Genomic DNA, 25577 nt, shown 5'->3' with positions numbered 1-25577 from the left:
GCTGAGTTCTATTTGTTGGCTGGTTCATTCTGTCACGAGACGTGGTGGCGTGGAAGGTGACCGGACCAGAACGGAGGCAGGAGGCATGAAGGGAGAACTCAAATGCGTTGACGATCCATAGGTTTTATTTAATAAAATAAAAGTCGCCCAATACTCCGAGGCAAAACAGAACAATACAGAGTTCCTCCGGCACGAACTCAACAGGACAAGGCATAACAGACTAAAACAGGACAAGCATAACAGACCGGGATTGTGTATAAGAGTAATGAACCAGCACCCGCCAAACCCAAAATCCAGCCTTAAATAGCAGAACAGCAATCAGCTGATCTGCTTCAGCTTGAGTTTGGGGCGTGGCATACTGGTCGTCATGGCGACCGTGACAATTAATATATTTTGCTTTTATTGCTCTTTGAGTCAAAAAGGTTCCCGACCACTGGTGTAGAGGAACTCACATGAAGAGCTCTTTGACTGACTGGCCGTTTACACCAGCCTATCAGTCTTGCGTGCACGTCTTGCAAACTTTGCCTAGCTATTATTGGTTGGTGCCATTCAAACCTGCTTCTGATTGGCGGGCGCTGTTAAACTGCGAAATTTGACAATTCTTGTTGGCCAAACCCTCCATCAAATAACAAACTGGAACTATGAATCTTTGAAAAAAACGCAGTGTTTTGCGCTTACACTATCGCACGCCGTCACATTGCGATATCGATTCGATTTGGTTAATCTTGCAGCCCTACTGTCCACCTCTTTTTTGCATTTAAATACTGAAAAGTTGAGTCAAAGACCCTATGACCTGTTACCTCAAACTGTGCATGGTTCCTTAAAATGTTCTGACTTAACAGGCTGTAATTGTGCACTGTGGCATTTGTTTTGATAAAAGGAACAAAATTTTCTGACAGACTGATGTGCATTGCTTATACATCATTCATGATTTATTTTCCAGAAGTGCATGATTTTTTTTTTTTTAGCAAAGAAAATTGAATTGCAATCATCAATTATATCGTATCGCAATAGTTGTAGAATCGCAATTATTGAGTATCGTGATGCAATCGAATCGTGACCAAAGTATCGTGCGGGCTGATTATTGCCATTGATATTTAGGATATTGAAGGATTTTGGTATTGGCATATATTTAGCCGATAAAGCCAATTATTAAGCGCAACACCGAGCAACAGCCAGGCCGAACTTTTCTCTTCCTCTTCTGCATTATGTCACGGATGAAACCCGAGAACCCTTTCTGATTGGATAAGCGATCAGGGACGTATCCATTAAAGCAGGAAACCCACTCGGCACTGTCAGCTGTCGCAGACTGGAGCAAGAGTAAGGGCTGTTGCAAATATTTTTTATATCCGTAATTATTTTTCACATTCGCCTTTACTATGTTTTTTTCCTCTCCATCCCCCTTATTGACTAAGCTTAACGTCCAGCGACGCACACATGGAAGCAGACAAAACTGTTGTCTCACTACCGTTCACGTGAACGCGAACTCAGATTTCCCTATCCTTGTCCGCTGTGCTGTCTTGATGAAACAAGTGTCGTGATCGTAGTCCCTACAATATGTTTATTAAGAAATATTGATTAACGTAATTGAAATTGTGAGAGACAGAACTGGAGTAGTATCGGAACTGAGCAAGCGTGTGGATGAGAAAGTACTTTGTTGGTTTGGACACATGGAGAGTATGGATCAGGAGCGAATGTTTAAGAGGATTTACAAAGCAGAATTAAATGGAAGGAGACCAAGAGGAAGGCAGCGATTGACGTGGATCGATGATGTTATGAGTGCACTGCAGGAAAGAGGTCTAAATATAGTGAAACCTAGAGCTCTTGTTGGTGATAGAAATGAGTGGAGACGTGTTGTAAAAGGATAGTGGGATGTTTATACACTTTCTAAGGGATGGGCAGGGCACCTGTCTGATGCGGGAGGGGTAAACCAGTGAAAGCTGTTGGGCCCTGCTGTTGAACAGAAGAGTGTGCTGTGTAACCCTGACCCGAGGGACAAGGCCGCTTTCTTGTGTCCCGTTTCATCTGGAGGGACAATAGCATGACCAACTTTGGCGCCGAGGTGCTTAGCTTGTTTGGGCATTTGGGTTGGCCATGGTCCAAAGAATTTTGTGTGTGTGTTTTTTTTTTTCCTGCGACTTTTTCCCATTTTCTTTTAAATTTTCTTTGTTTTTGTATATGTTTGTCTTGCTGTCGGTCACCCCTCTCAAGGGATATGACTAAGGTAGATAGATAGAAAACAAAAAAATAGATGTTTGTCTATATAATGTGTTTGTTAAGATATATTCCTGCAAACGTCAACCAACACTGGAGGCGACCCAATGTAGCTAAACGCTATTATATTTACGACCACAATAAGTTGTACATGAGTAGGCTTTATATGGAGTTCTATAGTAGCATTACTACAATGCATGTTTAAAGTGTGCTCTAGTAGCCTTATTGAAAAGCATATCTATTGTACGTAGTTTACTGAACCAGAGAGCCATTGTAAATGAGACCCTGGTTTTGTTGGATTTCCCTGTGTAAACAAATGTTTTAATTTAGTTTAAAATCTGACGACTGTTCACAAAGTAATTGTGGTTTGGGGAGACAATAAAGGAATCTATTTATCTACCCTGGTTGTGTGGAAATGTAAATTTATTAACTGTAAAATATTTCAGAGTGCTATAAAAGATTTGTTTGAATTTATAGCAAATATTCTTTGTCTTTTTGCATTATTAAAAATTGTTCACGCCAATTTTTAAGCTTTTACAGTAAATAAATATCGTTTTAAAATATCTGTTATTAGCCTCCTCTTAATACTAATAATCGGTATCAGTATTGGCCCTGAAAAAAAATATCGGTCGATCATTAGTCAGATACCACTGAACATTTTGAGCAGTTGGATGTCAAGCACCATTGATTGTGTAATTATTCATTATGCACATCAGTTTTGTGAACAATCAGAGACATGTTCTTCGTGCTAAACCTTCTTTGTACCCTCCTATATTTTCTTTCTAGTAGATAAATGGATCCCAGAAGGCCACCCGCCTTCAGCAATTTTTCCGGAATTCCTTGGCGGGGACGCAGCAGAGGGCTTGATGTAGGACAAAGCAGAAGTCTTTTTAATCCTGCAGAGCAAGGGTTACCTTCTCATGATCCAATAGCTGGACGAGCTAGGGGGTTTGAGTTTGATAATGGAGGACTTGGACGAGCAAGAGGGTTTCTTCTCCCATCAACAGAACAACCTGAGTTAGGCATGTCAAGAGGAGCAGGCCTTGCGTGCGCTGATACTCAGAGGGTACTAAAAGATGAAGAATCCCTCACAAGCAAAAAGGTAGCTGGATCTGATGTGTTTTGTTGTTGTTTTGAAAAAAATTCTAAGTACAATTTTTTCTGTGTGTAGGATGAATTGCCTACACATGGTCATGGACATACACTGCTCTCGATGTTCAGAGGAATGGGCGTTCAACACACTGCATCCCCAAAAGGAAGAGGAACATTACTATTTGGTGTGTGTTTATAATTGCCTTTCCAGTAGGCAAAAATGTATCACAAATACATTCCTTTTGCAAATCACAGATTACTTTAGATTTTATTACAATTATTTTTTAATCGTGCCTTTTGGTCTAAATTGCCCATTTTAACCATTTCATTTCTATTAACAATGTCTTCCATTAAAAATGTAAAAGCTCTTCTGATAGAATAAAAAAATAAAACTTTTCCTTATTTAAGTGCCTGGACTCACGTAGAGCCAAGTAAGTGAATTCAAATAACCCATGCCCGTTTCTGGACTTCCGGCTCTTGTTGGGCTGCATTGATCGCGTTTATGTTCACCTGCACGTCAAACAGCCATGAAAGCTGTTGAGATTAAACCCTCAGCCGCTTTAACCCCTTAACGATGTAAAATTCGCCTAAAATTCCAATCCAAGACGTACCCAGAGTAAATTGAATGCTGGTCTTGAACCGTTTGGAGAATATAGATTGTTTTGGTCTCTCTCCTGAAATGGAACACTCGGAAGTCTCTCCCCAACTACAAGTGGTACCAACATTGGTTAATCTAAATTGGAACACACAGAAATAGAAGGTTTTGATTTTCGGATGATTTTTTTTTCTTCTTGCAATCAAATGCCTGCATATGAGTGTAGCATGGGCATTTTAGCTGGAAAACAGCTTGGACATTACAAAAAGCCTTACCTGATCCCTATTCAAATTTGATCACAATCAGAAAAACCCAACATTGTATTCTACACATTTTTCCAAGGATATGTTAAGGTGTTTTCAAAAGTGGTAATTTAGGGATGACAAGTACACACCTCTAAAACCGCTTCAACAATGTTTTTTACTTTGGCCAATTTTTATACATTGTGAAAGAGTTGTAAATGGTTGACTTCTCTTTGCAGAAGTTAATTAATGATGGTGCACACTTGCCCGTGTTTATAGCGTGCAAATATGCATCCTATGCATGGTGTATGTTTATTTTCTGCTCTGATTTGAATACACACTGTAAATCTGCTTAAATTTAGGTTTGGAATTTTATTGGCTAACCAACACGTATTTGCTTCTCAACAGTTAGACGGTCCACCCCGGCGGGTCAAATCGTTAAGAGGTTAAGGAAAAGGGCAGGCCAATGTTTAAAATCAATTGTTTGCTAAAAAAAGAATAGATGTCAACCTAATACAGGTTGACACATTTAATTAATTCATATTTGCATTTTCACTATCAGGGTCCTTATCCCTTACATTTAGAATGGGTCTGTAGTACGCCACAAAAGGACACAACTTGTTGTAAATGGGGGTTTACTCAATAACCATTTCTCTGTTCACATTTTTTCAGCAAAATGCAATTCATTTGTTTTTTTTATTTTTAGCAAGAGAAGTTGCTAGCAAAGTTGAAGACATAAAGCCTCCAACTCCAGGCTTAGAAGTGGTTGCCAGTTTACCACAGACAAGTGTTCATCAAGAAGCGGCGATCAGCAGAGGAAGAAGGTAGGAAGATGTGTGCTCCCTTGCTAATGTAATGTTTTTTCAAGATTGTATCTGTAGCCGTTTTTTTTTTTCCTTTCTTTTTTTTCTGTATTTAACACTACACCTGGTGCAATGCAAGGAAATATAGGGCGCAGGTTCCCTCTGTTGTGGCCACGTTACAACAACACAGACAAGCATTCAAGTGTGCGTATTTAAAATACAACAGAAGCAAAACTAAGTTTAAGTTTCGTTGTGGTTTATTTACTGAAGTAAGACACACGGATAAAAGGGTTGTTGTTTTTTTTTTAAAGGAGCTGGTTCAAAACAGAGTCTGTGTGCTCACATTTCTTTTTACCTGGAATCCATATTGGACAAAACCTTAAAAATCCTCGTCCTCTGTTTCTGACCAGAACAGCTTTGCTAAATCTCCATTAGAAGATTATCTTTTTTCACTTTCATTGTCACTTTCCAAAAGCTTGATCAACAGTCCCGAAAGACACGTTAGCCCAAGCATCAACAATCCATTCTTTTTCTGTGCCACTGTAGTAATGGGTCGGGTGGAAAAATGACAACATTTCATTAAACAAAAGCTCGAAGACAATATCAATAATTTTCAAATTGCTATATACGCTATGGGTTAGAGTACCTTCTCAAACGATACATTGCATGTGACGTTACAGTATATGTAAGTATATATCAGCAGTATATGGTGGTGCTCACATGAGAGATGGCTCGAAAGTCACAGGCGATTGCATAGAAGTCTAATTTATTGTAAATGTGAACGATCTCCCAAAAACTTTGGATTTCACCCCAAAATTTTTGTTAGTTTTGATTAGGCCACCGAGCTGGTATATGGCCGCCACTTTCTATGAAACATATGCATTGCACAAAAAGGCGCACCACGCAATTTGAAGAAAATATGAGACTTTGCTGTGTGCTTTATGGTTGTGAAAATGCAGTACACTGAATAAGACAGTAATCTATATATTTATTCACATTTGTTAAGTTGCGGCACTGTTTTAATAGGACTGGAATGCATTGATAATTGATTGATTTTTATTTTATTTTTTTTTTCCAAATATAAACATATTTTTTTAACATTTGCAAATGGCAAGTTTTTTGTTGTCAATATGTGTCTTAAAACCTCAAGTTTGAGCTTACTACACAACAAGAGTTACACACATTTTACTTTTAAATCCAAATCTCGTTGTTGTTGTTTTTTTTTTTATTAAAATAGTTACTAGTTATGTTTTGGGAACATGGACACCCCATTGACAACGCAAATGTGGATTAACATTAATTTAAGGATTGTGATATTCCTTCAACAATGGTTTCGGAAACATGCATACACTGAAAACACACACAGGTAAGATAACGTAAAGCAACACATTTTTCCAACATGTGAAAAATTCAATATTTTTAAGACAATAAGGTGTAACACATGCCAAAATCTGAACTCCTCCAAAATTCCTTACATTTTTGAAGGTTTGTAATCTGCTATTTCCAATCTTTTCAACTTAAATCACTCCTTATCAGTCAGATACTGGGTATGTTTGCATGCACAGAATAGTTAAGTCAAATCTGATTTTTGGTTCACATGACTAGCGAAAAGAGTTGATATTTGTTTATGTGTATCATACTTTAGTGTTGCAATGACTGATGAAACGTGAACTGTTACAGTTTTCTTGGCCAAGACATTTCCCCCACCAAGGTGGCAGTTGGACGATCAATAATGCCTGTTCACGGTCTGGGAAGCGGATTCCCTTTATCTCGTTCCTTCTCCCCCATCAAAAGTGGTCGCGCTGGTCCTTTTTCTTCTGAGCCAATGGCTGATGAACACTCCAAGATCTCTGACACAGGTAATAATGTTTGAAACGTAAATTTTGTTAGACGGTGGTCACCACAATACACAGCATATGTAAAAAGCAAGAAGGGTTTTGGTTCACTCATAGAAACTTTTGTAAACCTGGGGGCAATGATTAGCTCAACATCTGTACCATGTATCGAGGCTAGTTGTCTGAGCAGGTGACCCGTGTTGCAGTGCTATCCTTGACTAGGTCATTTCTTCTCATCCGATTAATTTTTGATCATAAGGCGTCCTTAAAAAGAATTAGAGGTTCTTTTGACCTTGCGATATTAAGTTAATTCACTAATTCTCTTTAGGAACCGTGTCCGTCAGTCAAGAAGCACGAGACTCCTCAACTACAGGAAAAAAAGAACCAACAATGGAGGAAATCAGGTAAATGTACATTAAATCCTGATTTTATATATAGTATATATAATCAGGATTTAGACAGTTAACAGAACATGGAGACCTGACTTGTGATACAGACGCTGCCCTACTTAGGAGCGAGACGATCGTTCGTAAGTTGAATTTGTTCGTAAGTTGCTTAAGTGCTATATTTTGTATGTTTAAGGTTTATATAAGTATGTTTAAGGCTTTTATATGTAACCTGTATTTTTTTGTACTAAAAATAAACATTTCATAAAATAATATGCTCTATAAACATAAATAAAGTTAAGTGTAACTTTTGGAAGATGTGCTTAAGAGGTCCTTCTCCGTGGTGAAATGTGCCTGAAAAAAAGCGTACCATTTTTTTCAGCAGCATCAAGCTGTCTTATCCGACTTTCAGTGTAAAGGAAACGGCTCGCCTCTCCTTAACACTTTACTCCAACCATATTGAATGGAGTTCGAGATATTAAACAATAAAAACGTCAAAGTTCTGAGCGCGCTGGAGATTTAGTAGCACTTTATCTTTACATACGGACTAGAAAGAGGAAGCGTTTTTTTTATAAGAAATCTAACTTACAGCAATGTCCGGACGTTTTTTGACATCCCCCAAAAAAAGTTTGTATCTGCCGTTTTACGTAAGTCGAATGGTCGTATGCAGGGGAGCGTCTGTACCGTCATTAGCATAAAAAAAAAAGTTGCTTCTAGCCTTCATGTGTATTTTCAACTGCAGTTTTGTTTTTTTGTTTTTTATGTTTAAGAATGGAATAAAAAGTGTATTGTACAATAAAAAATGCCCAGTTGAATCAAATTCTAACTTTGTATGTATTTTTGGGGGGAGAACAGGGCACCACTCAATAAGGCAGGATCAACAGGAACTCCTGTATCTGTTGGCTCCAATCACATTCCAATTGATTGCAAGAACAAAGCCATTTATCAATACAATGTGACATTTACGTAAGTAACCCGAATCTTTTTTTTATTTTTATTTTTTTTGGGGTGGACTCGAATAAGGCTACTTTCACACTGGAAGTGTAATACCCAATTTTGATTTGTGAGGAAATCCCTTTTGGGGGCGGGGGGGGATGGGGGTGGGGGGGCTTCATGCTGGTCGTTCCAGACAAAATGGGACCTCTGTCTGTCTGAAAGTTTGTATGGCTGTGCATACTCTACAGTGGGCATTTGCATGTCACACTGGGTATTTGTATATTGTATTCTTTTTGCTTTATTATTGTATTGTTCTCAGCTCAGGGATGCTGCTGGAAATGTGAATTTCCCTCCGGGGATGAATAAAGTATCTATCTATCTATCTATCTATCTATCTATCTATCTATCTATCTATCTATCTATCTATCTATCTATATCCCTGCTACTGTAAAAACATTGTATAAGTCTTCTGTCAATTTCTACAGAGAAACGATGTAGGAAAGGGCAGAATTAATATTGTTGCGAATTAATTTAGAGTTTTAATCTCACTTCCTACTTAATCTACTAATTATGTTGTCATATAGACACTTGAACCATCTGGATGGCTGAATGACTAATCCTTATGTTTCAAGATAACTAAACTATGAAGTCGTAAATGTTACCTACAACAACTTTGCAGATTCACAGACGAATGTCAGGTCTAATCTCGGTCACTTCTATGTGAGCTAAAGCGAGCGAGCTTTCTCCTGTCTCAGCGCCTTCTCACCAGGTGCATAACGCATCAGTTTGGATGTGTGTAATTTTATAATTTTCGATTTATATGCTCATACGGTTGAGAAACGGGTTGTATTTGAGAAAAAAAAATTGTACATTTACATTGCATAAAAAGTTATGCGGGAAAAAAATCTGAATTGAGTTGATGTGTAAATCTAGCCTTATTCTGTTTTGAAAATCTATTATGATGATACCTTTGTAAATTACTTCAAATTTTGGGCCATTTTTTTCTTGATCTATAATATTTTTGTGAATTAACACATTTCCTTAAATTATTTCATTGTCCGTATTTTTTACAGACCAAATATTGAATCCATGTCAATGCGTTTTGCGATGATTAAAGCTCACAGCTCGACCACAGGAGAAGTTATGGCTTTTGATGGCTCGATACTCTACCTTCCTCTCCAACTGAAGGATGTAGGTAACAAACGATTTAAGATGACATGAACACAAAATTTCAGACTTTAGTATAAGGTGGTGTTGATAAAAATTCCCAAAACAAAAATGGCCAGGGGTAATTCAGTCACTTGACAAAAGTTTTTTTTTTGTTTTGTTTTTTTAATTCGCTTTCATTTCAGATGTTTGACTTCAGAATAAAATATAAACATTTTCTCACAATAAATGATTTGTATTGCTATACAGGAACCATAGCTGTAAAAGCTAAACTAACATCAAAGAGCTCAGAAAATAGCATGAACACATTTAATCTGGGGGGAGCATATTGAAGTACACTCTAGTATGTATAAGTGGGAATTCAGCCCCATTTTTACAGGTTTGTAGGGGATGCTTGTTGGGGTAGAACGTGCTGGAATTGTCACAGATGTGTAATTGAAGCAAAACACCGCTTTGACAGTGCTTTATGTGAGGTATTTGAAGTTTCAAAAAGTTGATCATTGATAGCATGTTTCCTTAAATATTTGAATTCACATGGCATTCTTCGTGAAGTGCTACATGTAAATAGTAGCCATTCTTACATTTTACTGATTTTTAGACATATCGTTTTATCGTAGTTATGACTGTTGTATTTTGCCCAGACAATACAGGCACGGTTTTATTTTTAGATATATGCCTCACATCATGACATTTAACTTCCTGACTGGCTTGTGTAATTTTTTTAACCTATTTATCGGTAGTTCAAGTGTACAGTATTTCGAAATGTTCAGATTTTTATTTGTTTCATGGCTGTGAAAGTTGAAGATTTTTTTAAGTCCTCTCTAGTTTTGGATCCATCCAGGAGTATGATGCACAATAAATTTGTTTCGATGTGTTAAAAGTAAAACACCTGGTGTATACACAGAAGGTGGTTCTCAAAAGTTTGAGACGAACGGACAATGAAGAAATCGAAATTCACATACAGATGACAAAGCTGTTGCCACCCAGCAGTGATCTATGCATACCACTCTACAACGTTGTTCTCAGGAGGTGCGTTTTTAAATATACAGTGGAACCTCGGCTTTCGAACGCCTCTCAGTTAGGACAAATCGGTGTTCAACCAAAAATTTAGAGAAATTCTTGCTTCGCTGTTAGGTCAAAAAATCTGAGTTTGAACGCCGGTAAGCTAGGGTGCGATGCTGAGCGGCGTACGGGTGTTTTAGCCCCTAATTATGCCTCCGTAGAAGGTCGGTGCAAGCAGGACAGGTGAAAAAAGACAAGTTGTTCGTCCAACTATTGCCTTTAAGAAAGACATAATGGCTAAATATGAAAGGGGTGTACGAATGTCCGGTCTTGCTAGTGAATACAGCATGGCTAAATCTACTATCAGTATGATAGTAAAGAATAAGGAGGCTGTGAAATCGAGTGATGCGGCTATGGAAGTTAGCGCTATAAGCAAGCAACTGCCGCAAGTTTTGGAAGAGGTTGAAAAACTTGAGGATTTTTCTCTCCCCACCATCCACCACAAAGGTAAGAAATCCTATTCATAATCTTTTTTTTATTTTTACACGTTCATGTTAGCGTAAACTTTTGTACGGAAGATTACGCTAACGCGAACGTACGATTAGCCTGGGTTAGCTTCATGTTTACGTTCATGTTAAACATTCAGGGTGTTGGAATGGATAAAAACGATTTTACATTTCTTTTAATGGCAAAAACGATTTTCGGTGATCGACCAAATCGGTTTTCGAACAGGGTTCAGGAACGGATTATGGTCGAGACCGGGGTTCCACTGTAAAACATTTTTTGTTTCTCCAAATATTAATATTTTTTCCTGTTTCAAGGGTCATGAAAATAATTGGGTTAAAGCTGGTAGGGAGAAATCATTACGATCCAGAAAGTGCGATAGTTCTTGGCAAACATCGGTAAGTAAGATCTTGGAATTACTGACATATAGTAGGGGTGCACGATTTTCGAAATAAAAACCGAATTGCAATTTTTCGGGTCAGAATTTCTATTTCATGAGAAAGGTGCTTTTTGTGTGCTAAGGTTTTTTGTTTTTTTGCGAGTACTTAGAGTGACCAGTGCTTTCTATGGAATTCTGTAAAACCCCGGTGGGTGAACTGTCCTGCGCAGGGGTCTTAAACACGCGGTCCGGGGGCTTTATTGCGGGACTTTTTCACATTAATTCATTTATACATTCACATTCCTTCTTAATGTTTTTTTCTTTGGATCTGATTTTGTGTAACATATTAAAAATATATATTTGTGAACAGCGGAATATTTTTGATAGGAGCTTTTCTTGTGGAAAACTTTATTTGGCCCAATGCAATGCAAGGATTGAACCATTTGAAGGCAGTGGAGTGTTTCTGACACTGCGTTTTTCATCATATTTAAGCCTGTCCTCTACTTTATTAAGGAAAAGAGAATTTTAAAAATGTTTTAATTTTGGGGGTGCTGGAATTGAATTTAGAGGTGCTAGAGCACCCCCAATAACAGGTAACAGGTTACGTCCATGGGTAAAAGTTTACTGTAGATTGAAAGATAACGCCGTGCAGATATCATCATTTAACACAGGAGCATGGACGGGGAATCCAAAACCCTGTATATTGACCAATAAACCAATTAACCCAAATGGCGCGATTATTAAGAGTAGTAAGAGGACGGAAAAAAGCGCTAGCAGAACGGTAGCGCGTTTGCTCTATTGTATAGCGCTGGTCCAAACACTCCTTTTAATCAAATAACAAACTAAATCCTTGAAATAAAAAGCAGTGTCTTACGATTGCACTACGTCACAACACGATATCTATTAGATTTCATTTAATCGTGCAAACCTAATGTATTAGGCACTTTGTAAGATGTCAACTAATGGAATATTTGGTAGACTTCAGGTATGGCCAGGCTACTCAGCATGTATCAAACACACAGATGGAGGTCTGTACCTCTGTGTTGATGTGTCTCACAAAGTCTTGAGGAATGACTCTGTGCTGGATGTCATGTGAGTAATGCAAAACAACGGTGGTAAACAATGTCATTTTTAGAGGTCTCATGTTAAATCAGCTTTATTAAAATTAAAAGTGAGCTTTTCAAAATAGGAGTCAAACAAAACCCTAAAAAATAAGTCCCTACACATTTGACTTTCTTCTTTCCAGGAACATTCTTTACCAACAAGGCAAAGAGAAGTTTAGAGATGAATGTACCAAAGAACTTGTTGGGAACATTGTCATCACCCGTTACAATAACAGGACTTACCGGATCGATGCAATAGAATGGGACAAATCACCCAGAGACACCTTTACTTTGATGGATGGCACAAAAACCACATTTGTGGACTATTACAGGTATGACAGCTGGGAGTCCTAGCAGACTAAGGAAGAGATACCCTGATGAGATGTGATGTCATGTTGTTGTGCCGATAAATAATTTGCAGTTTACACTTTTTTTGTGTGGCAGGGGGAGTAACTGAGACAATTTTCAATATGAATGTCAAATGTAAATACATGAACAGTCGAGTTTTTGTATTTTCAAATATTGCTGCCACGCAATAACAGTAGCTGCTATATTTCCTCTTACTGATATACCTGCAACTATCCAATGTTTTCTATTGAGATATATTTTATAACTTCAAAATTAAATACATAAGTGAAAAAAATTTTTCTAAATTTTGGCCCTTGACTCAACATCAGTCTCAATATTGATGTATGCCTCAATAAAATAACTGACATTCTTTCACATTAATTCATTTAATCCTTTTAAATTTGAAATTCATTACTGATCATTTTTTTGTGACACTCCAATGTTTTATCTTACTTCAGTTAGGGTTATTTTGTTTGACCTAATTACCTTATTTGCCATAACTTACTTACTTACTTATTGCTCCAGCGAAGGTCGGGGGGTCCCGTCCCTGTGCGTTGAGCCGACCAGATGAACCAGGTTTTTCCAATGCTGGCGGTCTTGTGCCAGCTGTTCTGCATCCTCTACGGCAACTCCGTGTTGTTGGAGGTCGCCCGCAACGACGTCGAGCCATCGAGTGCGGGGTTTCCCTCGTGGTCGTCTCCAGCCTGCGGCCTTTGGGTCAAACTGGAGAATGGCTCGTGTCGGATGGTCTGGTGGTAGACGAAGGACATGGCCAAACCAGCGGGTGCGGCGTTGTGCGACCAAGGAAGATGCTTGGGGCTGGCACGTGCGGGCTCTGAGCTCTTTATTGGAGACTCGCTGGGGCCACCTGATGTTCTCGATGGTTCTGAGAGCCCTGCTATCAAAACCATCGATTCTTGTGGCCAGGGTGTCGTTCAGGGGCCATGTTTCTGAGCCATAAAGCAGGATAGGGAGTACGGCGAGGTTGTAAATGCGGAGCTTCGTCTTGCGTGCGATGGTCTGGTGCCGCCAGAGTGGTTTCCAGAGAGACTGCAGAGCAGATGCTGCCAGGGCTCTTCTGCGGAGAATCTCTGGTTTTAGGTCCCCATTGTCTGTCACCATGGACCCCAGATATACAAAGCTCTTGACAGGCTCTACGATGTCGCTACCAATTTGGATGGGAGGTGGATCTGGTCCATCACCGACATACATGAACTTGGTTTTCGTCCAACTCACTTGCAGGCCAAGCCGCGCTGCCTCTTCGCTGTAAATGCCCAGAGCGTCTCTCAGCTGGCTGTAGGAAGTGCTGAGAATGATGGTGTCGTCAGCATACTCCAGGTCAGTCAGGTGGTAGTTGCCGAAAGACACTCCGGGGATGCGCTCACTAACCCTGAACATCAGATGGTCGATGATGCAATTAAAAAGGTCGGGAGCAGCCACACAGCCTTGGCGAACGCCGCTGGAGATAGCAAACCAGTCGGAGTCAATGCCGTTGATACGGACACAGCTCTCTGTGTTGCTGTAGAGCAGCTTGAACAGGGCTATGATCTTGGGTGGTGCTCTGAGAGCTTGGAGGATGTTCCACAGTGAAGAGTGGCAGACGGTGTCAAAGGCGGCCTTCAGATCAATGAATCCGATATATAGATGGCGATCTTTACGGAATTCACGGGTCTTTTCTATCAGCAAACGGACGGCAGAGATGTGGTCCGTTGTGGAGCGGTTGGGCATAAAGCCAGCCTGCTGGGGACGGCGGCAGCTTCTGATTGCTGGAAGGGCACGGCTGAGCAAGATCCTGGTAAAGACCTTGCCCGGGATGGAGAGTAAGGTTATGCCTCTGTGGTTTCCACAGACAAGCCTGTCGCCCTTGCATTTCCAGAAGGGCAAGATGACTCCTCTGGTCCAGTCGGTGGGCAGCTGCTCCGATTCCCACACCTGGTTGAATAGGCGGGTTAGCCACTCCACCATGCCATCACCGCCGGCCTTGAGCATCTCGCCGGTAATGGCACAGATGCCGGGGGCTTTCTTGGTGTTCAGCTTCTTCAGAGCAGCTCTCACTTCCTCGGGTGTTACGGGGTCTGTGCAGCAGGTGTCGTTAGGAGGTGCTGTGCTCGCAGCCCGTAGGAGGGTGGGATCAGCCGGGATGGTGCTGTGCTGCAAGAGGAGGCTAAAGTGCTCCTTCCAGCGCTCGAGGCAGTTGGCTTCTGTCATGATGAGGTTGCCGTCTGAGTCCTTTAACAGGGCTGTCTTTATGTGTGGGCCGCTACGGGCTTGGCGTAGTAGACTGAATACGCGGCTCATGTTGTTGTTGTTGGCCGCGGACTCAAGCTGTTGGGCTTCTGCCTGCCAAAACCTCTCCCTATCTTCAGCAATGGCCACATTGCGCAGGCGATTCAGTCTCCGATACTCTGTGAGGTCGCCTCGGAGTCGGGCCTCACGCCGCTGGTCTATGATGTTTAGTGTCCTCTCTGATATCCAGGGCTTTCTCGGGGAGGATCGCGGGCGTCCGAGGACATTGTGAGCAGACTGGAGGACACTTTCCTTGAAGGCCGCCCAGTCTGTCAGCTTGTCAGGAGCCAGGGTATCAAGAGAGCGGCGGATGGAGCAACTGAAGTCTCTGGCGATGTTTGGGTCGCTGAGTCGGGAGGAGTCGGGGCGAGGCAGAGTCTTGTGCTGGTTGGCTCGGAGCTTTAGCTTGAGCTGGGCCACCAGCAGACGATGGTCTGTGTTGCCAAGCTGTGCTCCTCTGAACACCCGGCAGTTGGTTACAAACGACTTCCAGCGTCGTGATATCAGGATGTGGTCCAATCCCTTCCTGGTTCTGCCATCTGGGCTGTACCACGTCCAGTGATGGATGCATTTCCGGGGAAACCAGGTGTCAGCAACACAAAGGTTGTTTTGGTGGCAGAGGAGGAGGAGGCGGTTGCCATTGTCGTTTGTTGTGCTGTCAACGAAGGTGGTGCCGACAGGTGAGCCGGGGGACCGATCAATGCTGGATAGAGTGGCGTTGGCATCAGTGAGGATGATGGTGACGTCGTGTGGTGGGGCTTGGTTGACAGCCTGGTGGAGTTGGTCAAAGAACGCGTCCTTCGCATCCTCATCAGCGACATCGGTGGGGGCGTAGGCGACGATCACTGTCATCTTGCCGTGATGGTGGAGGAATCGAGCAGACAGTAGTCTGTCACTTATTGGTGTCCAGCTGATGAGGGACCTCCGGAGGGCTTTTGGAATGGCAAGAGCCACACCGTAAAGGCCGGTCCGACTCTCGGGGCCACTCCAGATGTAGCAATGGTTGCCAGCTGTTGTTTCACCATTGCCTTGCCATCGTACTTCACAGAGCCCTGCCATGGTGATGTTATAGCGACAGAGCTCTCGGGACAGCAGGGTGGCAGCTCCGGGGCGAAGGAGTGTCTGGACATTCCAGGTGGCGACACGGGTCTTATGACGAAGATCGATCCGTACTCGTTGGTCGGGGGCAGGCTGGGGTCCGTTACCGTGTTGGTCAGTCCGGCTTCTTTCTCTGGTCAGTTTCGTAACAAAGTGTGTTTCTCCTGGGTGAGTTGTTAGCCCTCCGCAGGATAGTCGGTTGGTGGGGCTGCCACCTCACAGCGTACCGACACGCTGGGGTCTTTGTTTGTCTGGGACCTACCCCGGAGACCGGCCCGCCATGGGTGACCCTACCAGGAGCAAGCTCCCGACGGTATCGCTCTCCAGGGTCACTGGAACACGCAAGCCCCCTCGCCGCATCAAGGCCAGACCCATCCGAGGGGGATTTGCCATAACGCAGAACTTAAATGGAAAACAAGCTCTATCTGTAATGATTTTTCTTTTGCTTGTATTGGTCTTTTAAGGTCACGAATAAGTGTTGCTGGCAATATATCTAAACAGGTGACAGCCCTAGGCATTATTAGATGCCTCAAAAATAAAATCATGTAGGCTTGAAGAATTAAAATATATATTAGGGTTTTGATCTCACAATATTTAAATTGTTTTTAAAATGTTACCCAGACATTGAATTAATGACTCTAACATATACCGTATTTTCCGCACTATGGGGCGCACCGGGTTATAGGGCGCACCCCCAAAAAATAGTTTTTGGTCCTATATCTTCCATAGATAAGGTGCACCGGATTATAAGGCGCTACAATGGGAACGTTGACAAAACAGTCAGATGATTCAGTCAAACTGATTACCCCCTTAACATTCCCAAAGCTTGCAAAGAAGCAAATACTTGTCTTAGACACGTGCGAATGCGGTGTCCGTACGATGTCACTCAAATGCATCATTTCAAATATCATTCGGAAGGTTAAAGTCTTGGGATTCAAGAAATGCCAACCATTCCTTAGTTTCTATTTTCTTTTTCGCTCGCAACTTTACTGTGCATATGAGAATAAACACTTGGAATTGAGTTTAATTCACTCAACTCATCACAGCAACATCAAGATCGTTCTAAAACAAGATACCGGGAAACTATAAAGCCGCATAGCTCACCTAAGTTCTCACGTTCAATAATGATACGCAATCATGGTCTTCTTACAACCGTGAGTGTAGTAAATCCAGGAGAGTAAACTGTTTACAAATAAAGACTAATGAAACATGTATTTTTATGGCGTAGTTTAGCAAGCTTGCTATTCACTCATCTTTTTCGGCCAATTGCACGGTTTGTTTTGGCCCTCTAGCCTATCCGAGGCTCTGAATAACTTCAGCCAATAGCGATCGATTTAACGGATGATTGACTCATCTTTTTCGGCCAATTGCAGGGTTTGTTTCGGCCCTCTAGCCTATCCGAGGCTCCGAATAACTTAAGCCAATAGCGATCGATTCAAATGATGATTGAAACATTGGTTAGCCAATGAAACGCCGGTATATAAATCCCAGCATACACCGCGGACTACTCCACGTTCGGGGGGAAATCGAGTCGGCGGCTGTTGCGTAAGTTGCGAGACCTTGCGATTTAATATTGAGCCATATATAAGGCGCACTGTATTATAAGGCGCATGGTCAGCTTTTGAAAAACATTAAGACTTTTGGGTGCGCCTTATAGTGCGGAAAATACGATACTTTTGTTTTGTTTTCAAAAATTACAGCAAGAATTATGGAATCATTATCAAGCAAATGGACCAACCTCTTCTCATGCATAGACCAAAGGAGCGATCCAGGCCGGGCAGAAAGGTAAAACTTGTTCAATGATAAGAAAATGTGCACTTGAATACATTAAATTTGGCCATTATTTTTGTTCTTGAAGCACATTTTATAAAAGTTATATATATATATTATTTGCTCCTTTCGTTATTTATATGACAATGTGTCATTTTATCGAATCAAATTTGTGATTTTTTTTTTTCCTCTCGTTTTATTATATTTTAACATGTCATCCATGCCTTCTCAACAGTATAGGCCAATTTGACTATTGTCTACAAATTAATCCATCATAAAAGCCAATGGAGTCATGATCAATTGTTTTAAAATCTGGATCCAGGCTTATGTTAATCTAGGGGGGTTGGATGGGGGATTTAGAGTAGGTGCATTTTAGACAAAAGGACAAGTAGAATGAAAATGCTGGGGAGAATCTGATTTAACCCCTTAATGTTCTTGTTAAATTCACATAAAATTCCAATTCAAAACACACCCAAAGTAAATTGAACGCTGAACCATTTGGATAATATGAATGGTATTTGGTCTTTTTTGAAAGAAAGATTCAAAAGTTTTGTCCCAAACTGAATTGTCACTACAAGTGCTACTAACACGCAGAAACAGTTTTTTTTTTAAATTTTACTTTGGTCATTTTTTTTTAGACATCGTAAAAGAGTTGTTAACCTTTAAATTCCCTTTCTGCGTTTCTATCACTATTGTGCACACTTGCGCTTAAAAAATGTGCGTAATGCCACTAGTGATTCATTTTTACGCACCACTTATTTCAGGGTATAATTTGTAAACAATAGGGACATCTTCATTTTTAATTATTCATAATTTCATTGCCTAAGCAATGTGTCAATCATCATTCCAATCGTCACTATTGGCTAGTTATTCCTAGCTAAAGAAGGCGGGTTCTTTTTAGCAATCCAGGCAAGTATAGCATATCCGCAGAGCATAGAAAACAAGAGAGAAGCTGTTGCTGCTGCTGCTCAAGCCTGTATTCCTGTGATGGGGTACCGTCTGCCCGTGTAGCAAATGTTAATTTTTTCAGGGTGCATTCAATGTCACAAAATTGGCTTCACATGTTGAAATGAAATCTTGAAGATGTTGAAAAGACAATAATATAATATTTTTAATTGCAGCAGATCATTACTGGTGAGATCCTGATAGTCCCCGAGCTTTCTTTTATGACTGGGATCCCAGAAAATATGAAGAAGGATTTCAGATCAATGAAGGTACATTTGATAGACATTTAGCCATTGTTGGGTATCTAATTTTACATTAATTTAAAACGAAAGTTACGCATGTAACTACGGTTCTATGAGTCATATATGACTGCTAGGGTGTTGCATCAAGCACTGAATGTTACCTTCACGCATTGAAGCACTGCCCCTGGCTGTCGGTAGGGACAAAACAGAAAGGTAATTGAAATAGTCATTTGATGGTCACTATTGCATTTTTCTTTCATATTGAATATTTTAGGACCTGACCATGCACATTAACATGAGTGGTGAGCAGCACACGCATGCAATTAAGCAACTTCTGAAGAACATAAGCACTAACCCCAACAGCCAAAAAGAGGTCACACAATGGGGCCTGGATATTGGATCAGAAATAATGCTAGTAAGTGGACAGACATGGAATCAATTCATCTCTAATGTGAATTGACATTTTTTTAATTTTACCTCACAACTCTAACATTAAAACTTGTTCGGCAATCAGTCCAAATGTTGTTGAATCTACCCTGTACTGTTTCAGATGAAAGGTAGAACTCTGCCTCCTGAAACAATCTGTGTCAAAACAGCATCATTTACCTCCGGTGCTGATGGATCTTGGTCCAGAGATGTCTTCAGGCTGGCTTCAATTAGTTCAGTATGTAACTGTTGAATCTTGTTAAATGCATCTTGAAGAATTAGGATTTCACTGTTGCAAATTTGGTCTGTCAATAAATTATTTGAACATATTGACAGATTAACCTGAAGAGGCAATTTAATTCTTTTTCTAAACTTGTCTTGCCTTTTTGGAAAACCACATATATTTTGGGATAATAATATCAGGAAAAAATATGAAAAAACCTTTTTAGTTGATACAAATGATTGGCTACACAGAAATTTTAAACAAAACATTTTTCACCGTTTTTGACAGTTTCAGCATACTTTAATCAAGACATACTTTCTGATTTAATGAGTTTTCCTTACTAATAATCTAGAGAGAATACTTGAATAGAACACATAACAAAAGTTGTTTCAAGACAACCTGGAATTTCCTTAGTTAAACAAATGTGGGATAAATGTCAAGCACAGTTGCTACCAGATAATTAAATAACGGTAAATAACTGAATTAGAGAATATTGTGGGATTCAATGTATATGTTTGATATTTTTTCATATTTTTTTTTAACATTGCAAAACAATGCTCACCCAACATTGATTGTCCTACACCACCCATACATACATTTCAGTGTTTTTTTATACATTCAAGATTTCAAGGCAGCTGCTTCCACCAAACCATAGTTGAGCCATTTATATGTTAGTACATTTTTGCTTTTGTTTTAACTGAACAAATTGTTTGCAATCTTTTAGGTGCATCTGAAAACATGGGCAATTTTCTACCCTCTACGCTTTGCAGACAGGGCCGAGGAATTCATTTCAACCTTTAACAAGGTGGCTGGACCCCTTGGGATGAACCTTAGTCGTCCTGTTTTTGTGGCGCTGAGGGATGATCGCACAGAGTCATATGTGCGGAGCATTCACTCTCAATTTACTAGTGAGGTAAAAAAAACACTTTATTAGAAGATATATATATATATATATATATATATATATATATATATATATATATACAGGACATTCTTTTTTTCTGGACCAAATTACCGGTCTGTCTGCCAGTACTTAGTTTTAATTATGAAACAATCATATGCACTGTGTGTTATTTTACATGTATTTACTGTACAACTGCCTCCCTCCTAATTGATTTCAGTTGACATAAACACACAGGTACTCTTGATAAAAAAAGATCCACTCGTGAGCTATAGCAGAGTACAATAACTCTGAACATACTATTGAAGTGTTTGGATCGTGGCAATAACAAACAGTTGGTCATGTTTTATTCTTATTTCCAGCCTGGTCTACAGCTTGTAGTGTGCATCATCACTGGGAACAAAGAAGATCTTTACTGTGCCATCAAGAAGCTCTGCTGTGTTAAAAGTTCCATCCCATCCCAGGTATCATCCAAAATTCAGTGTTTTCCCACACAATTTTGTGAGACCCCGGTGGGTCGACAATCTCGGGCAGGGGTCTCACTTGCGGCCCGTGGCATGATAGTTTGAGGCCCCACCTTATTATGAAAGTTTAAAGGGACAGTGGGATGATTTAGAGCAGTAGAAAAAAATAATACGTTTAAAAAACTATTCATTAAAAAAAAAGTCCAAAATACACAAATTATGATATGACTGTGATTTTTTGTACTCTTTGGTTGAGAAATTTGCTTTATTTTTCATGAACCAATTGTTGGCCATCTTACTACTTACCTAAAAACCTCAAAAAGGCTGGGCGAGAAAATGGGAAGTCAAATTGTGCATTTTGGTAACTGTCTGCAAAGTTTGTATTCTTGCATTCAAATTTCAGTTGCACTACACCAGGGTTCTCCAACGTGGTGCTCTGGATAGGGGGAAAAATACAAGTACATTATAAAAATTGAGTGAGCACAAGAAAAGTAGCCAGATTTAGATTAATTTCATACTGGATTTGTTGTTGCACTGAAAAGTGAATCGTTTTACTTTGGCATAATATATTTTTTTTAATAATTAATGATTTATTTGGTGCATAATGTTTCAATGTAAGTGGTGTAATATACCTAATATACCACTAAAAAACTAATACATCAAAAGAGCCGTTGGCAGCCATAAGCTGAGCCTGAAAGAGCCAGTACCCTAAATAGAGCCTGAATTCCCATCTCCATGTCATTCCAGATGTGATTTATGTCTGAAAATAAAGTCCTACTGCCTGGATGCACTCTGCATTGTTCAATGTATCAAAGCAGTTTAGCCTTTGTCATTGTGAAATACTAAATAGAATGGTTTGCCCTCTAGGTTATCAATATCCGGACAATTTCCCAGCCACAAAAATTAATGAGTATAGCCCAGAAGATACTCGTCCAGGTGAACAGCAAATTGGGAGGAGAACTTTGGACTGTCAAGGTGCCTCTGGTGAGCACCAGTTCCACACACATATAACCGTTAAAAAATATACACACACAAAAACACTCATGAATGCTTGTGTCGCATGAAAATTTAAACACAAATGTTACATTGAAACTCTTTCTCACCAGTCGTTTGAACTAGTCAAACTTGCTTGGTTGTGTTTGGAAACTAAATTTGAACTTGCATACCTCTTACATTAGAAAAGTTTGATGGTGGTGGGAGTCGATGTCCACCATGACACCAGCAAGTTTCACCAATCAGTCATGGGCCTTGTCGCGAGCATGAACAGGTACCCTTTTTTGGAATGCATGTTAAACTTTACAAAACAGCCCACACTCCCTAGGTAAGGGTGCCCCCTGACGACACCTGAGGTACTTGCGGACCTTTTCTGAAAATAGCTCCCCAGTGCTGGGTCATTTTGATTTTCTAGTCAAACAATTTTTAGTGGTTGAGTCTATTGATTCCTACTTCCAATCATTAACCTAGCAACAACATCAAAATGACATGATATGTTGTTATTTTACAAATACATATCAAACTGTGTGCCCTTTGCGCTAACTGGGACAAAAAGAAGCTCTCAGCCTAGAAAAGGTTGGAGATTCTTGCCCTAGATTGAGTATGTATGCATGCCATCTTTGAAAAGTAGTTTACTTTTTTCACAGCACGATTACTCGCTGGTATTCCAGGGTGATTTTTCAAGCACCCAATGAGGAGATCATCAATGGTTTCACAGTTTGCTTTTTGGACGCACTTCACAAGTATCATGAGGTATATGCTTTGACACATCTGTGCCGTAAATTAATTTTATGTTGAGTAATTACATACATATTAGGGGCGATATGACTATATTGGGGGCAGCACGGCAGCGCATGTGCGGCACAGTTCTGAGGTCTTGAGATCGAACCTTCCTGTGTGGAGTTTGCATGTTCTCCCCGTGCTTGCGTGGGTTTCCTCCGGGTTCTCCGGTTTCCTCCCACATTCCAAAAACATATATGCCAGGTTAATTCGCCGGTCCAAATTGTCCCTTGGTGTGAATGAGTGAGTGAATTGTCTGTCTCTGTGTGCCCTGCGACTGGCTGGCAACCTGTTCAGGGTGTCCTCTGCCCACAGCCCAAAGATAGCTGGGATGGGGTCCAGCACCCCCACGACCCTACTAAGGATATGCGGTGCAAATAATGAATGAATGAAAGACTATATTGGATTGTTATTAAGGACTTTCAATTAGATCATTATCTAAAAATAAACGAAAGCTTGCTAAATTTGTACTTTATTGAGTTTAGTTTCTTACAGTCATCCATTTTTTGGGTGGATTCATTAGGCTTTTTATTTTTGTTCAATTTAGAGTTGTATATTACTCTGAAAGATTTTACTTGTAAAAAATGCAAGTTGCACACCCACATTCTCATTTTGAACATAACTAAGTCAACACTGAGGACACCAAAGCATTCCCACATTTTTTAAGTTTCATTAGAACTTCAGTGGGATAAATGTAATCCGTTATTACTGATCTTTGAATCTGTTCGAGGCTCATGTGAGCACAAAATTACTTGCTTAAACCAACTGACTTAATAGAGCCATAGGTCCATACGTTGGTGTAGCTCGTTCAAATGGATCCATGCACCTCAGGATACATTAATATGAAATTTAGGAACCTCAATGGACGATATGTAATGCTACTATACAACTATGACATTAGAACATCAAATTGTAAAAGTGCCTTCTGATGGGCTGATGTAAGAGATACTAGCAGTGAATAAAAATAATGCATTTTTATTCAATTGCACAAGCCATGACCCTGTTCATTTTGAGGGATTTATTTTCCTGGTCTATCATGATAAAAACAAATTGGTATATGTTACTGCAAAAATTAGTTGGCACTACTACCCAAGGATGTAAAATATTTTTGCTTCGGGGGGGTAGAAAAACATAGATTTTTTTTTGAAATATCCATGCGATATTTTCATTCTTATGACAATAGTGTACAGCTAAATATCCTTAACCAACCTGTGTACAAATGTTGTACCCAGGTCAACCATGACTTTCCAGATAAGATTGTGGTATATCGAGATGGTGTGTCAGATGGTCAGCTCAAGGTAGTTGAGCAGTACGAGATCCCACAGCTGATCAAATGTTTCGAGGCGTTTCCTAACTACGAGCCAAAGCTTGTCTTCATTGTGGTCGTAAAGAGAATCAACACGACACTATATTCATTTTCTGAAAGCAGCTTTGTCGCACCTTCACCTGGAACTGTGTTGGATCACACAGTTACCCACAGACAATGGTCAGTGCATTTTTTTTCTCTTTCCTAAAATAACAAATCATAGGCTGCTTTTGTGATTTTTGCCACCTAAAAGATCAAAAGTTTACATATGTCTTCCATAGGGTGGACTTCTTTCTAATGGCACATCATATTCGCCAAGGATGTGGACTTCCTACACACTACATTGTCTTGTACAATACCTCCAACCTCACTCCGGACCATCTTCAAAGGTTTGTATGGGTTTAGTCTCAGCCTATTTGGATACAATTTCTGTTTCCTGATATGTTAAAGATCTTAAGATCAAAACGTGAATATTTTGTACTGGGATCAATTGCCAGACACACTATATCAGTCCAAAAAAAATTTTTATTTTACATTTACTATTAAATTCCTAACAGGTTGACCTTCAAGATGTGCCATTTGTACTGGAACTGGCCTGGCACAATTCGCGTACCAGCACCATGCAAATATGCACACAAACTGGCTTACCTTGCAGGCCAGTACCTTCATACTGAGCCATCCATTCAGCTGGCTGACAAGCTTTTTTTCCTTTGATTCTCCTTCAGGTTGTCTTCTAAAAACAGTGACCATATAAGTTAAAACGTAATGTTTTTAGTTTTTTAAGCAGCTAGTTTGAAGTTTGAATTTAACAGTCAATGTTAATATACCTGCACCTTTCAAATATGCACAAAAATTGGCCTACTTGCTTTTCAGCCATTCATTTAATTCTGAGCCATAAATGTTGCTAGTTTTTGAGCCGTTATGTGTGTGAGGTTTTTCTGTTGTTGTTCAACTTATGATCTTTTAAATTTTGTTCGCGTTTTAAACTAAAATGTTGGTGACGGGGAAACCTCAAATAAAGACTCACTGGTCACCTCGGAGTTTAGTTGCAACAGTACAGTCATTGCAAATCATGTGTTTGAAGTGTGATTTGGGGTGAAGTAACTACGGTCTATTAAACTTTTGTTATGTAGTGAATAACATTAGCGGGGATATATACATACATAGACAAACCAGCCTTGCGTCACCTTGTGGAGTGGGGGTCAAAACTCGGGTCTGATAACTTTCAATAGTAAGTTCAAAAAATAAAATTTAGGTTTTGATATTAATGGAAGAAGTGCAACTAAAAATCAACATTAACAGTTAAGTGTGTGAAAATCAAATGAATAAATTTGGATTCTGTGTTCTTGCCCAGTCTCATGCACATATTTGCTTTGTGAACATTAAAAACGATGGTAACATTGGGTAAAAAGGTTCTTTGGGATCCTTAAATTTGTTAACATATTTGTGCAGTGAAACTAGAACACAAACTCAGCCTTGTCGCATTTTAAACACAGAAATGTTTCCAAACTGTAGGCTTCATATTTTTCATGGAGGG

At 40.0% G+C, this 25577-nt stretch overlaps 1 protein-coding gene across 6 annotated transcripts in view; it reads left to right on the top strand.

The window, feature by feature from the left end:
- The window catches only part of piwil2 (piwi-like RNA-mediated gene silencing 2), a 30247-nt gene extending 5167 nt beyond the window's left edge, over nt 1-25080 (top strand). For 2 of the 6 annotated variants that reach the window (XM_088335562.1, XM_088335564.1), the window contains exons 2-24: nt 3001-3316; nt 3386-3491; nt 4850-4967; nt 6627-6805; nt 7110-7185; nt 8023-8133; nt 9177-9294; nt 10175-10299; nt 11094-11174; nt 12134-12247; nt 12402-12590; nt 17691-17775; nt 18882-18974; nt 19222-19362; nt 19498-19611; nt 20321-20509; nt 20860-20961; nt 21829-21945; nt 22140-22228; nt 22602-22707; nt 23967-24220; nt 24322-24429; nt 24598-25080. In XM_088335562.1, the coding sequence (XP_088191688.1) occupies nt 3008-3316; nt 3386-3491; nt 4850-4967; nt 6627-6805; nt 7110-7185; nt 8023-8133; nt 9177-9294; nt 10175-10299; nt 11094-11174; nt 12134-12247; nt 12402-12590; nt 17691-17775; nt 18882-18974; nt 19222-19362; nt 19498-19611; nt 20321-20509; nt 20860-20961; nt 21829-21945; nt 22140-22228; nt 22602-22707; nt 23967-24220; nt 24322-24429; nt 24598-24754 (3081 nt within the window). In that variant the 5' untranslated portion in view covers nt 3001-3007 and the 3' untranslated portion in view covers nt 24755-25080. The remainder of the gene's footprint in view (nt 1-3000; nt 3317-3385; nt 3492-4849; nt 4968-6626; nt 6806-7109; nt 7186-8022; nt 8134-9176; nt 9295-10174; nt 10300-11093; nt 11175-12133; nt 12248-12401; nt 12591-17690; nt 17776-18881; nt 18975-19221; nt 19363-19497; nt 19612-20320; nt 20510-20859; nt 20962-21828; nt 21946-22139; nt 22229-22601; nt 22708-23966; nt 24221-24321; nt 24430-24597) is intronic. The other 4 variants (XM_088335565.1, XM_088335567.1, XM_088335563.1 and 1 more) reach the window with 4 other exon arrangements.
- Nucleotides 25081-25577: the final 497 nt, after the last annotated feature.

The sequence above is a fragment of the Urocampus carinirostris genome, chromosome 5 (assembly GCF_059441175.1).
Source record: "Urocampus carinirostris isolate Australia breed hairy pipefish chromosome 5, RoL_Ucar_1.0, whole genome shotgun sequence".
Lineage (NCBI taxonomy): Eukaryota > Metazoa > Chordata > Actinopteri > Syngnathiformes > Syngnathidae > Urocampus > Urocampus carinirostris.
Note: the sequence above shows the minus strand (reverse complement) of the source record. Positions and strands in the feature narration are given on the sequence as shown.